Raw genomic sequence first — 15,130 nt, forward strand, 5'->3', positions numbered from 1 at the left:
CTTTCCCTCCAGCTCATCGGGGATGCATGCCAATTCTAGGGTAACAAGATTCTTTGGGTGAATCTGATATCTTTTGTTTTAAGTTGATTTAATAAAAGATATCAGATTCACCCAAATAACCTTATCTGCCTATTAGGGCTGTGTGAAGCTTCAGTCCCTGATTCAATTCGGCAGAGATTGGACCCGATACGGTGGCCAATACTCCAAATCCGAATTGAATTGGCACCCTTTGAATTGATTCGGAGAGATTTGGAAAGATTCAGAGATTCGGACATAGACAGCTTTAATTGTTTTTTCTACATGCCTCTAGGTAGCAGGTGGCTCATGAGTGCTGCGATGCTGGGCTGCATAGAGTATCCCACAGGAGCACGGGGGGGATCCCCAGTGTGCTCGGCGGCAGACCCAGAAGTGGACCAGAAGCGCTTCCAGGTCCCCCGGGGAGTGCATGGGGGGCCCCCCCCACCCTCCCCGTCTCAGTGATTGGTGACTCCTGGGTCTGGGGGGCACCCGGGGTCCCCCTGTGGCTGATCGCTGAGCCAGGGGGGCACAGCCCCCCCCGCCCCAGCAAGCTCCCCAGTGGACCCAGAAGTGGACTGGAAGTACTTCCTGTGCACTTCCGGGTTCGCCACTGAGCACGTGGAGGGCCCCCCGCACTCCTGTGGGACGCTCCACCTGCCCCAGCATTGCAGCGATCACGAGCTGCGCCAGGTACCCCAAGGTATATAGAAAAAACTTTTAAAGTTGTGTCTATGTCCAAATCACTGATTCTCTGAATCAGCATCAAATCTTCAGATTCGGATTCGGCCGATTCGAATCGGGGACAACGATCTAAATCAACGGATCGAATCACGGTCCCTCATTCGGGTTGAATCTGAATCCAAATTGAATAGGGCCCACTTCACACACCCCTACCGCCTACGTCCTTAGAACAACACCCCTGTAATTCTAGGGTAATGTACTAGTCAACGCATGGGGGGCTATTTTTCTTTTTTTTCTCTTTTTATATTCAGCCCCTCAGTGACTCCTGGCACTTACTTGCTCTTCAGTGTCCTCAAGATAAAATGGCTCTTCCTCTTGTTCTCTGTGGCCAAGATTTTAGTTACTCCCCATAAGCACTGTTTTCTCTGATCACTTTTCATTTTATTCCATCCAAACTGCTCCTGCTAAAAAGTGCTCTGTTAGCCTGCACCTGTCCCTCTCTGTTTCTCTGCACTGACTTGGTTTCCTCATTGAGATCAAAATTCACACCTTCAGCAAAGCACCTTTTCCTTTGAGCTTTCTCATACCCTAGACTCTGACCTGCACTTTCTCCCAGCTGTTCTCTTGATCTCATGTGTTAGTCCCAAATGTACTCTGCATCACGTGTAGCCTTTTTGAGCTGAAGCCTCTCCATTACAGTTTATCAAACGCTTTCCTTGTCCTTAAGGACCTCTTATGTGAACTACTGTAGCTGGACTGTCCCTTATCTGCTCTTCATGGTCTCCACTCACACTTGTTTTTGTCTGCAAGTTGGCTGAGGCACAGTCTGTCCTTTGTAGGGAATATTTTTCAGTACTAGTGGAAGACTTCAATGTGAGCGTGTGCTTAGCATAGGCTTTGATCTGGTTGCATTGCGTTACTGAGGGTAACATGGAGACTAGGGGAGTCTTTCTTACAGAACTGTAGCAGGTAATCCAAGTGGAATGCCTTGACTGAAAGGAATCCTTGTTGTTTGAGAAAACAGCATTCATATAGAGGCCTAAGGAAAGGTGTCATTTCATTAAAGGAGAGCCCAGGCATGCAAACTGGAAAATTCCATTTTCCTCTATTTCCCAGCAAGAGCTTGGCTTCCTCACCAACTTGCTACAGGGAGTCCAGAGCAATGAGCCTATACGATCATGCTGTAACCTTGCTGTGACATGAGCACAGTAGACAAATGTGAACCAGAATGGTGTGTAAGAGACACAGCCTCCTTTTATACTTCAAACAAGGCCCTGGGCTCAATTTCTCCAACTCTAAAAGGCCCTTTGTGCTCCCTGCTGGTCAGAGGCTGGCTGCCCACAACTTTAAATTGAATCTTGCCTTTAGCCTTGAGAAGAGAGCTTTTGAATTTACAAATGTGTACTGTTTTTTTTTTTCTCCAAAAAGGGTGAATGTTACTTTGGATGATGCTGTTTTTTTCTGGCTATTGCTACTGAACTTCAGTTTTGTATTGTTCCTGAAAACAGGGCCTTTTACAATTATGTTTCTCCAAGACTCCTTGAAAATTCAACTTCTATAGCATAGTGCCACTCGCTGGTGCCACTGGTTAGAGAATTGCTGGGTAATTCAGCTTCCTTTCTTATATCACTGGGGAAAGTTAGAAAAAGACTTTAAAAATCTCATTAAGTGAGGCATTGTTAGGAGAGTTGCGTCTTCATGGAGAGAAGGTATCCTTTACGGTGTTCTATCTTAGGAAATGTCTTTTTCCTAAGATGTGGTTTTTGAGTTCTGTGGCTCATCCCGTGGAGGATGGCCCATTTCATTACAGTCCCCTCTTCCTGAGACTGCCATGTTTGTTAATATTCTATAAGCACACCACGGCTCTCTATGAGGGCAGGGTATATCTGTGGAAAAAAATAAGTTTCCTTTTTTTATATTTCTGTTGCCCTGGAATCATCAGGGAGGTGCGTGCATCTGACAACAGCTTCTCATGGAGCTGTCTGCAGACATCATGCCTTGTGCCGTTGCATGTGAAACATATCCGGCAGGCCTGAGAGACCTCTCGAGCTGTCTCTACTAGCATCTTTCTTCCAGTTTCCCATTGTCTCTGACATTGGCCGAGCTGCTTTAGTGCTAACAAAGTTGGGAGCTGTCATGTAGACAGGTCATTGGCATTTTTAATGCCTTCCCTGTATATCTATACTCCAATGACGCATTTGACTGGAGCTACAGGGGAAAAAAAAGTGACCACCCTTCATTTGGACCTCTGTTACTAAGAAAGCTCATGTTAGCAGTCATGGGGAATGATTTAGGTTCTGTCCATACCATATGCAAGACTTGAGTATTGGCTGCCTCGCAACCATTCAACTCTCCTACTCACTCAAATCCTGGCTTCATCTTGGTTAGCCTGATTTACCTTTCTTTCCTCTGACTCATTTGTCAACCTCATCCATTCCAAACCCCTCACTCACTGTTGGCTCCACCATCTATCTTTATAGGTCCCCACCACTGCTATATCTGCGCACCTTCCAGATAGAAAGAGCTGCTCCTTTCTCTTGAGAAGCCAATGCAGAGACCTATATAAAGCCATGGCAGCATAAACAGCTCCTGTGTCTTGTAGCAATGAGAGCTATTTCAGTGTACACAGCCTTACACCTAGATGTGTGCTGCCGTAATCAAGTCTTCCTGTTAAGGGCTGGGGTGAATGAGGTGCAATCCCTGACCAGTTACAAAAGGAGCTGGCCATCTCTTGGTACTCTGGCTAGACTGACATTTAGTACTGCTCAGGAGACCAGAGGACCACAGGGCAGCATCTGACCTATACATATTTTCTACTAATATTTATGTTCTGGGTAGCACACAAAGGAAGCAGCTGGGATGGGAGCCCGTTTTGCTGGTTGCAGTACATGCACAGTACAAAGGCTGGCCTAGGTAAATTGTAAATAAAAGTCCTAATTTCAGTTGGGGCCTTGAGGTATAACCCCAATAAGAGGGGTTCAATGGGAGGGAGAGACTTGGAGCTCTTTCCCCCAACCATCCCAGTAACACTGGAAGAGATGGAAGGAGAGTGGGCAAAGCCCCAGTACCTGTGGGTGGTGGCTTGGCTTCTTTCCAAGGGATGCATTGACCTGTGTGAGAGGTATGAGCGCGGTGTGGGGCTGTAACATGCATATGGCCTATGGAGGAAATGGGGATCTCTTGACAAAGCTGGAAAAGCCTGTTTCTCTCTTCCTTGTGTTTCCATGGCAGCCTTTTCATATTCAATTATAAGCCATGCAGAAATCATAGTGCCTTGAAATAACTCATTGTCTCTGTTCTGTGCACCACTGCCCAGATTCAGATGCCTGTCAAAACTGCTTGAATGTATCCTGATGTTTGTGCACTACCCATATGACTAGAGGGCTGTCCCCAAGCATCTCTGCCCTAGAGCACAAGTCTTATGGTGTTTCAGCTTTATGCACATGCTCTTTGATGGACTCTGGTAGTGTCTCTCTGAGCAGTATTATATATTCATTTTGCTTACCCTGCTCAGATGCTTGTCTCTGTTTGCTTTTCCACTTGGCAAACAGGAGTTAAAATTTGTCAGGGCAATTGACTGATTTTGCCCCAACAGCAGTCTGTTGCTCCACTTGCCCTTTTGATATGGTTTGCACTGGATTAAGGCTGAATTAAGACAGTTCACGGGCCTGGGTACCATGTCATATAGGCCCTATCATGACTTGACACCCTGCCAGTCCATTCCTCCCAAGAGCAGCTGTGTTTGGTGGGGTGGATGGGCTGAAGCCATAGTGTTACTCTTTTTCTACAGACACAGTTCTCCCTTCTGAGGTAGCAGAGCCCCCAAAATGCAGGGTCTTGGAATTAGCCTCTCATTGAAGTGTATGGGGCAGTTTCCTCTTGTCCAAGATACAGTTTCAGGTGCTCAGAAGACTCAAGCAGACATTATGGAAGCAGCTATGCCCAGACTATGCTTACTGGGTTTCTTGTGCAATCATAAAACCTAGTACATTAAAAAAAAAATAAGGCTGAACTTTGTATGTAGCCACATGACACTTGTAACTGGGCAATTAGACACAGATTTTCTATGCCTTAATCTGGCCTTTCCTGCACACTATGCTTGTGAAGTATATTGAAGTCTAGTGGAAAAGGAAGATCTTCAGAAGCTGATAGAAAGCGACAGGATCCGACATTGGGAGCTTGTTCTGATGATGTAATTTTCCTATCATGGCATTTTATTGGCTGGGTGACTCTGTAATCCTGTGATGTTGTTTGGACAGTGACAGGGATGGTAAACAACTGTCCAGTAACATAGCAGCCCCTTCCCACTCCAATTCATGCTGTTTGAGCAACACAAAACCAGTGTCTTAATGCTAATCAGTTTATCTTCATTAAGTTCAATTGAGTTATGTTGACTTAACCAGCTCTCTCCCATGTTATCTCCTTTTTAATTTTGCAAGCCCTTCCCAAGACTGTAATTACTAATGCTGCCAATGTGGTGGCTTTACATCTGGCCTGGTTTCCTAATATAATGGTTACAGCAAGGAATGAAAGGGGAAAACATAATGCTAATAGATTAAATTTCTTTATTTACAGTAACTATTAGAACTCATCATTTTTAAACCCTTTACATCCTGTGGTGTTATAAGCCTTTCTTATGTCTTCATGAGAAGTAAAACATTGTTCAAGTAAAACAGGCAGTTTGGTCAAGTTTTGCTTTAGTGTGTTGATTTTGTTGAACCATGATATGTTCCAGAGACACAAGCAGATTTAAATGAAGCAATTGTCACCTCAAGGAAGTATTGCTCTAGTACCTTATTATAGCTCATCCCATCAAACAGCACTGAATCTACTGGATTTTTTCATGATTAATATAAACTCTATTCAAGTTGAAATGTGTAGGGCATGATGGCAGTGCTGACACCAGAATGTTATTAGTTCAGTCCTTGTGTTGCACCCAAGATTACTGGCAAGGGCCCCTATTCTCCCTTTACACTCTGGATGTCAATAGGTGTTTGCCATTTTCTGTGCCACCAGCATCCAGTCCAATATCATCAGTGCAGAATGAATTCAATAATGAAAGCTTGAACAAAAATTGTCACAAGAAGCTGAGAGAATAGCCTTGCCGAATGGCAGCAGCTGAGCTCTAATTGTGTTATTATTAGTCTTTGAGTCTTGGAGGTCTCTGCATTGCAAATAGGTTCATAGATGTAGGGTCGGAAGGGACCTGAGCAGATCATCAAGTCTGACCCCTTGCCCTGGGCAGGAATGAATACTGGGCTTATGTGACCCCTGGTAAGCTTAAGCTCATATGACCCCAGCTAGGTAATTATCTAGCCTCCTTTTAAAGACCCCTAAGGTAGGAGTCAGCACCCCTTCCTTTGGAAGCTGGTTCCAGGTCCTGGCTGCCCTGACTGTGAAGTAGTGCCTCTTGATGTCTAGCCTGAGCCCACTCTCAGTCAACTTGTGGCTGTTATACCTTGTTACTCCGGGAGGCGCTCGGGGGAACGGGGTCTCACTCATTCCCCACTGGTCCCCCCGGTAAGTTTATAGACGGCCGCTAGATCCCCTCTCAGCCTTCTCTTGTGGAGGCTGAACAGGTTCAGGTCTGGTAGCCTCCTGTCATGGGGCCTGCCCCACTGCCCCCGAGCATGCGAGTGAAATATCTGTTCTCATAAGGTAAACCTTGGATAGCGACAAGCTGAGCTGTGTTGGCAGGCTTGTGGTGAGTGCCTAGAGCACAGGTCTTACAGTGTTTCAGCTTTATGCACATGGGTCTTCAATAGAGCTGGGCATCTGAAACCAGTTGGACAATAGCTGCTTATAAAGCCATGTGGCTTCTGTGTGGTAAGTAGTAAACTAGTTCTCCATTTCCCCCTGCTTGTCAAATAGTCATACTGGAGCTAGAATTGTAACACACTGGATGCTTACACATCACAGCTTATTACAAGAGGGGAGGTTCAGTGTTAGCACCAGGAGCTGGAGTGAAAATGGAGCCCTCCCCAAGCAGAAATCTGGGTTTTGAGGTGGTGGCAGAAGAGAAATGCTAATGAATGAAATATCAATACCATCCTTTTGGAAGCTGAAAACAATGCATATGGGAAAATGTTACTTATATCCACCTGCACAGAATGAAGTAAACAGCGAGCTGTTTTTCTCCATGAATATTATATTTGTTAGTTCAGCAGTTTACCTCACATTGCATTTTACCTCAGGCCATTGCCTACTCAATTTCTGGCTTCCTGTGTGCCTCGTCTTTTGCCATCTTCATCATGTCTTTAGAGTAAATTTGATAGGCACAGGAAGTTGCATTAGGTCGGATATTGAACCGACAGTCAATAAAAAGGAACTCAGTTTCTAAGGAAGATGCATCCCATCTTCCCTCAAGAATTATACCACATATCTTAATATCAGTGGAACAATGGATTTGATTTTTAGATTCAGATGATGCCTCGCAGGCATAATAGCAGCAACAACAAAAACCCGGTGCTATATTCTCAGCAAAATTGGTATCAGACTTCCGGAAATTGTAATTATTGATGCTTCCTCCCGTTTCTTATCAGTACATTAAAATTGTTCCCCACTCCAATGTCATATTTCTCATGGCTACTAGTTTAGTGTATTTATGGTGTATGAGTCATCAAGCTTTCTCCTGATTGGCTGAAAATTAAACACCCCTGGGACTGTCAGTCAGTAACAGCAATCCTCAGCTTCATTCACAGATTTATAAGCCTGCACACAGAGAAATTCATTCAGAAAACTTCATTCATAAAAACTGCAACACTCTCCTAACCTGCAACAGAGAAATTCTGCGGTGACCTGGATTTTAAGGAAAAGCTAGGGATGACTCCAGGGCTGTCAGAAAAGCTGCATACAGGTGAGGGGCAAGACTCGGAGATGTGAAGTAAAATTCTGCCGGACCGTAAGACTATTCAAAGTGTTTCTGGCTTGCGCTGCTGAATGACTTTCAAAACCAGAATGAGCAGGACAGACAATGAAGACCTGCTAGCTTCAGTCAGTGAATCATTTTGCATGGGGGATTTTTTTATCGTTATTTTGTGTGATAAAGAATGTGACTTTTTTTTTTCTTTTAGCAGGGGCCAGCTGAACATCAAACTGCTGAGGACAGGATGGGCGACGTATCTCCTGGGGTTCCTGCTCATCTCTAAATATTTTTGAGATTTTAGCTCCCTTCTGTTGCTTTGTGTGGAATATTTTTTGAGCTTTTACTGCAGCCAGTGCTACAGCATTAATGATGCAGGCTACATCAGGGAGTGCTCAAAGCTGAGAACGATTTAGAGGCTGGCTTGCTTGTGGCAGATGTGAATATAGGTATGGATAGCAGCTCTCCAGCTTAATCTGCTCTAGCACTGTCATTGTCGTCTGTTCATTTCCTTTATTGCTGCTTGCAGGTGACCAGATATCTACCAGATTTAAGCAGGCAGCAAAAGCATCCACTAGGTTTCTGTTTTTGGGATTGCTAAATTCTGTTTGGTATTGCTAAATTTCTATACAATTTACCTATACAAAGAAAGCCAATTTATGCAACAGTATCCAGCTACAAAACTTCCAAGGCTATGAGAGAACGCAGCCAGCACGGATTCAGTGGACACGTATTATATGTAGGACTATTTAGACACCCAGGAATGTTGCACAGGGCTAAATACAGTAGATTTCGGAATGATTCTATAACATCATTAGATGAAGGTACACCAAGTAGCTCTTTAAATATCAAAGGCTCCTCTTCATCTGCACATTCCTCAACACCTCACTTGCCAATTGAAGATGTCACCTTCGGGACACAGGACAGCTCCCCCACTTTGTGCACTTTGATACCCCGAATGGCGAACATTAAATTATCCAATCCATCCAATCTTCCTGGTCTAAAAAGCTTCTGTCTGGGGACAAAAGAAGTGCCAAGAATTAAACTGACAGAGTGTGGGACTGTTCCAAGCAGCCCAGCCTCCCCAGAAATCAGTTTAACCAGCTTCCTGCCTACGTCTCATCTGCAGCAAGATCTGAACAAGCCCGGTGTAAATGCAAAAGCTCAAGATGACTGCATCCTGCGTGGATTTGATGAGCCTGCTTCTCTAAGCAAACAGGAGAAGCACCTGATGCAAAGCAGTGAAGACACTGTAGAGACCAGCATGACCTACTGTGTGCGGGTAAGTCGCTTCTCACAACTATGCCATGGAATAAGGGAACTAGGCTGTGGGCTGGTGTAACACACTCTTCCTTTTTCCCCTTCTGCAAGCACATGTCCCCAGATCATTTCTCATCCTGTATGTTTTCTGTGTCTGGATGCCATGTATAAACACCATGCTAATTATACCAGGCAGATTATACCAAGCAAAGAGCACAATATCAATTTCCATAGAATGTCCACACAAAAACTATTCCTTAAGTAGCTTAATTGATTTGAAACCAAACAGGTAAATAAGTATTGCTAGGGTGGGAAGTGCATTTTTGAAGGGAGCTGAAGTCTTCAAGAATTTGTTATCCCCTGTGCAGCAGAACTGCTGCACTAAATCTCTGATGGGTCACACATACCTCAGTCATGTTTTTGCAGATGTGAAACAGTTGCTGAATGTCCTGATGCAAACTGTATTGTCCTTGTAGTGCCTCTCCACAGAGGCAGAGAGTATGATCTAGCAAATGGCGTTCTCTTAAATTGGCATTGTTCAACATGTCTGGTTCTCTCATTGTAAGAGTGCATGTATCTTTTCTGAAGATATCAGTTAATGAAGGAATTCTGTCCTCCAAGCATCTTTTATGCTCAGTGGTATGCTGGCTTTGCTACATGGCATGTCTTCTCTGTTTTTCACTCGCTGGTGAGTAGGGGACCTTGTTGCATGAATGATTCCCTGACATCTGTATTTTCTGCTCCCTTCCTCTTATGCAAACACACCTTTCCCTTGTTATAATTGTTACACTAATTCTTATACCCTAAAAAGACTTGCCAGTTGCTTCTCCTTCCCCTCTCTAAATCTTTAGCCTTGATCATTTTACTTAAATTTCATCTCCCTGCAGCACTCTCCAAAATGAAAAAGTATCTGCATAGCAGGCCATGTTCTGAATTACTCCAGCAATGCTGGCCTAAGGACGGGATAAAGCCATCATTCTGTCAAACAAACCCCCCATGTCTGTCACTGGGACCGAGTGGGGTACAGCAGCATTCAAACACCATAGGACAAGTTATGATTGCCAGCCATATGTCTAGTGACAATAACCCTTGGCTCTTCCCTGCTGACCAAGCCAAAGTGCATGTACTGGTAAACTGGGAGTTGATGGTGAATGACAGCCTTGAAAATCAGGAATGGCAAAAAAGTCAAGGACCATGCAAAGACTTGACTTCTGCTCCACTGCTGGTCTTGATAAGGGGGAAGAGCCAGCAACAGGATTAGGAGACCAAAAGAGATGCCATTCCAAAAGTAGCGCAAGGGCAGCCAGTAACACACAGGAGGGAAATCCTGACGTCCTTAACAGAAGCCAAAGTTTCCAGGGCACCAGTGAAAAGTAAAACCAAGCGGCTTTCCCCAAGGAGAGTTCATCTGAGGTTTATGAGCAAATTAAATGGAAACAAGCTGACAGGCTCAGTGGCATGCTCTACCCTTCCCCAGCAGCTGAAGGTTGGGAAGTTGCTAACATTGTGCCTATCTTTGAAAAATGAGCCAAGGGAGATCCTAAGAATTGGACTATTGATTGAGGCTCATCTCAGTTCCAGTGAACTGAATGAGTGTAATTGAAGTCAGAATAGTACAGTGCCTGCAGAAGTGAACTAGCATGGACGATCAGGAAGGCGATTGAGTGCCCTAGTATGCTAGGACATTTTAGGGCAGCTCATAAAGCTGGGTCTTGGTGCATTTCATTCTTCTCTTCCCTGGGGTTTGTTAGTGCTGGAGTCTTCAGTTGTAGGCCCATGCTCTCATTTTGCATGTTCAAGTCTTGCATCATATACACCTAATGTATAAAACAACAAATGCCATTAACATTTTACTTTCTTTAAAGTCAAAAGCATGAGGAAAATCTGTATTTGTTTGGGGTCTCATTTAAAACTGAACTACTTTACCATGTTGGATCATTGTCTTATGTCTGTGCTGTTTTTTCTTTAAAATCCAGTACTAGTGCTAGGCATTGGATGTTTCCATAGCAGTAAGTTTTTACACAAAAAAAGAGAGGAAGAATTGAATTAATGAACGTTCATCAGCTTTGGTGTTCAGGCCTTTTAAATCAGGGTGGGTAAATGCATATAGTATCTCACTCATCAATACAGATGCAGGAGCTGTACCTTAGGCAGCCACATGTTGGAATTTTGGGCAGTGCTAAATGGTGAGAGAAAACAGGAAAGATGAGTACAAATTAAAAGGACTTAGCCCCTTCTGTTGCCTACCAGATTAAACATTGTTTTAAAAAGTTTTTACTAGGTCTAAGGGACACCTCATGAAGAAATCTTTTTGAAGACTCTTGGTCATTACCACAGTCTGAAACCTCTGTCCAGTCTGGACAAAACCACCATCTATTTAGAATTAATTGCCAATCAGCCTCATAATAGCAGACAGTGGCTCATAGATTTGTAAGTTGATATTTGATGCCATACAAAAGAGAGAGAGCCTCAGAGATAAAATGCCTCTGTCTATGAAAGAGTATAACTTATCGCCAAAAGAGGAATGTAATTCTCTGTGCATCTAATAGCAAGCAAATTTTGAATGAAATCTTTAGCTTGTTATCTAGTGACAGGCATGACCCCATGGTTCTAATACACGTGCATAGTCAGACTCTAATTGGCTTTCTCATGTGACTAATAGCTGTAGAATCATAGGCCATATTCTCATTTTCTCCTTCCTATACTCACGAAAATGAATAATGATGCAGATGTTTGAAACACTGGAGCAATGGAACTTAATTTATTTGCTTTTAAAATCTAAATGCTTATAAAAGTTACTTGCTTTTAGGCCCATGACTCTCAAATCACAATTGGATCATCCCTTTAAGGAGCCAGTCTTCTGTCAGAAGTTGTCGTGAGTTTTGCCTGTATTTATTCAACAGCTAATGTGTTCAGATATGTTCGCCCAAAGCCAGACATCCAAACCCATATTTTGGTAGGCAGCTAAGGAGTATCTGCTTTCCAAAGGTGCTGAGCCTCAAAGGGAACCACTGACAGTTCTTTTCTCATCTACCATGAAAGGTCCCCAAACTCATAGTGATGTCCAGTTAACTGGTCTGACAAGTATCAATAGTGTGAAAAGGGATCATTTGTAAAGGTTTTCTTTTAAAGATAGAGTTTATAGCTGCAGTTCCAATGGAAATAGGAATGCAGTACATAGGATGGATGCACAGACAACCATAAATCTTACCTTTACTAATATATCACCATACCTATCTTAAGTCAAATACCTTTGTTAAAGTTTTCTTTTATAATGTGTAGTATCTTGGGCTTGTAACTGATAAACAATACATTTCTAGAGCTCCTAATAGCTTTTTGTTGCATCATCCACCAGGCTTTCCAGGTATTCTGCATAAATCTCCTTCTTCTAGCGAACATATAGCACTCTATATTTGTAGGTGCACACTCACATGTTTCAGTGTGGCAAAATACAGGGTAACATATGCAGGAGTTTAAGCAGAACCGTACTAGCAATTATTTTTGGCAATGATATAAAGTAAAACTACTGAAGCAACTGCCCCAAGGTAACCTTTTCCTCAACAGACTTCAAAAAGGGACACTGATAAATCCTGAATACAGACTGAGAGCAAAACTGGTCCTATGTGATATAGCTACTCCCAGGGTTCTGTGTTCTCAAATATATTTTGTACTTGGTCTTTTCAGAATGTAAAAGGAAATGTATTTATATACTCTTTTTCACAAGCTGTTTATGTGCACAGTACAGTACCGTGTGGAGATATCCAAGCTAGCTCAAGTACCAGAAGCAGTAGAAGCATGTTAGCACTCCACCTAAACTTTACCCCGGTAAGAAGCGTAAATTAGACTGGAATACTAATTTACCACCATGTTAGCAGGGCTTTAGTGCTTTCAGTAGCTGAGCTAGTTCTGACTATATATGGTATTGCATAGTGTACACACGCCCCAAAAGAGACTGAAATATGAACTGTGCACTGTTTGTTTAGAGAACCTGGGGCACTCAGTGTGCATTATGCCTAAACTGAGCCTGAGGACTAGACAATGAACCACTGTACCATACCCACTATTTTTTATTTGATTATGACCATGGACACGGCATACGAAGAAGTGATACAATTATAAATGCCAATCATGAAGCCAGACTATCTAAGTCTTCTGTTCACAACAGGATATAGTCAATGAGAATAATGCCTTTTGGTCTGGCACTAAGGGCCCAATCCAATGCCTATTGTAGCCAAAAGGGATTCTTTCATTGACCTCAGCAGGCATGGGATTGGGCTTAAAGTAGCTCTATAGCTCAATCTACATTAATAATGCAGCCAGGCTGCAAAATCTCCAGTATTTCTGTTTAGACGTTTAACCAGTTGTGGTGAGCTACCCTTATTTATAAAACAAAAGGGAAGCAATCTTCTAAAATGTAATTTGTTTCCACAGTGTAAATTGCATTGTCTTTGCGCAGTACCTTCTATTCGGAAACACCACAATTACCCTTATCTCAGTGCTGATCCAACTGAGAGCTGTTTGGTGGTCTTTAAGGAATCAGCTGGTGGCCTCTTGATAACAGAGTTGTAAGTCTGGCCCTAAGGCAAGAACTGAGGACTCCTGTATCTAGTCTGAAGCATTTTCTGAGAGATCACATGTAGGAGCTTGTCTACCCGGTGCAATCCTGTCTTAATTCACATAGGCCATGTTCAGATGACTGCAGACGTGTGGCAGGTGGCACCACAGACCACACATGCAGGCATTCCCTGGTCTGCTACCTTGCAGTTGCTGGTCCCAGCCTCCCCTACCCCACCCAGGGTAACCTGCCACACGGCAGAGCGTGCATGGCATGTGCGTTCCCTGGGGACAAGTACCAGTGGCACAAGGTGTGCCGCTGCTACTTATCACCAGGGGAAACAAATGTCCATGTTTGAATGGATGCAGACAGGGGGCATGTCCAGATGAGCCTGCACATGCAGGGGTGTGCATTTACCATGGCACAAATAGCAACAGCACATAATTGTGCTGCTGCTTTGTGCCCCAGGGAATGCCCCTGTATATGTGCTCCAGTGCGTGCCAGACTGTCCCTGGTAGGGTAGGTAAGGCTTGGGTCAGCACCTGTGCTGTCCCAGCAGCTTTATCTGGGGCTCTGGGGGCATCCCAGGGCAGCAGGAGTAGTGATCTAGTCATACAGAGCCTGACCGGCAGCCAGAACATGGCCCCAAATGGCCAAGATCCATTTCTGGTGGTGCAGGCAGCTGCTGTGTGCGCCACACTGGTTTTTTTCCTGGTAGTTTTTTTTTTTTACACTGGGATCTCCCAGTGTCAAATTTTGGCACTGTGCTACAAATTAGCAGCATGGCGAATGGGTGCACATGTGCTTTGTGTAGTTTGCGGCACCTTAAACAGCTTTGAGGCACCACAAACTGCATGTGCACACTTATCTGGATGTGCCCAGATGGTTTATCCTGTTGAAATCTACCTAGAGAACCTAATGAAATGATCCAGGTTGTAGGGGGTCGCTTATTTTGTAGGGGAGGTGATGTGGATGGCATGGGGTGCACTTTGAGGGAATCAGAACCAACTTTTATTGGATTCAATAAAAAAAGATTTCCTGGAATTATTTAAAAATGACTTTTCAAGTTGGCTCCCTGTAGGGCAGTGAGTATGGGGGAAACAACAAATGACCCCCTCATTAAACAACATCACTGCAAAAAATGTCAAGTGAGGATATTTTGCAGGCTGTGGCCAATGCAGAAAGTCTGAGAAAGAAGAGTGGTATCATCCCCACTGGGCAGATGGAGATTTGAGATTCAAGAGGCATCCAGTTAATTTGTAGCACAGCCAGAAATTAAATCCAGATCAACCTGAGTTTCAGGCTAGCGGTGTCCTGCACAAGGCCACCCCTTTCTCTGGTTGGTTTGATCAGTTTTCAGCTAAACCCCAAAGCCCAGGGCATTTGGAATGAAAATATAAATGTAGGAAGAAGGAAAGGAATCAGGCATGCACAGATATAGCAGCAGCAATGGTTTTGTTCTGCAGCATCTGTGTAGTGCTAAAGCTAGTTTTTGGAGCCCAGCTGAAAACGGAATAGTCCCAAAAGCATGAAATCAGATGCTCATAGGCAAATACAAAGCTACTTTCTGGCATTTTGCCTAACCTCTCAAAAATAAATATATAAATCCCAAACTCTCCTGGGAAGTAGATTAAGTTTAGTGATTCATTGTTTCTCAGCTCTTCTATGATTCACAACCCAAGATGTATTTTTAGCTTCTTTGCTGTGACAGGAACAGCACTAGGTGCAAATATTTTATTATTATAACGTGGCAG

The 15,130-nt window shown here is 43.7% G+C and overlaps 1 protein-coding gene across 4 annotated transcripts in view; it reads left to right on the top strand.

Annotated features, from left to right (window-relative positions):
* The window catches only part of SHC4 (SHC adaptor protein 4), a 66,796-nt gene that overhangs the window by 10,189 nt on the left and 41,477 nt on the right, over positions 1–15,130 (top strand). For 2 of the 4 annotated variants that reach the window (XM_025210497.1, XM_025210498.1), the window contains exon 1: positions 8,256–8,843. In XM_025210497.1, coding sequence (XP_025066282.1) covers positions 8,256–8,843 — 588 coding nt within the window. Of the gene's footprint in view, positions 1–7,448; positions 7,556–7,772; positions 8,844–15,130 lie in introns of those variants that run through there. The other 2 variants (XM_006029035.3, XM_025210496.1) reach the window with 2 other exon arrangements.

The sequence above is a fragment of the Alligator sinensis genome, unplaced genomic scaffold, assembly GCF_000455745.1.
Source record: "Alligator sinensis unplaced genomic scaffold, ASM45574v1 scaffold814_1, whole genome shotgun sequence".
Taxonomy (NCBI): Eukaryota; Metazoa; Chordata; order Crocodylia; family Alligatoridae; genus Alligator; species Alligator sinensis.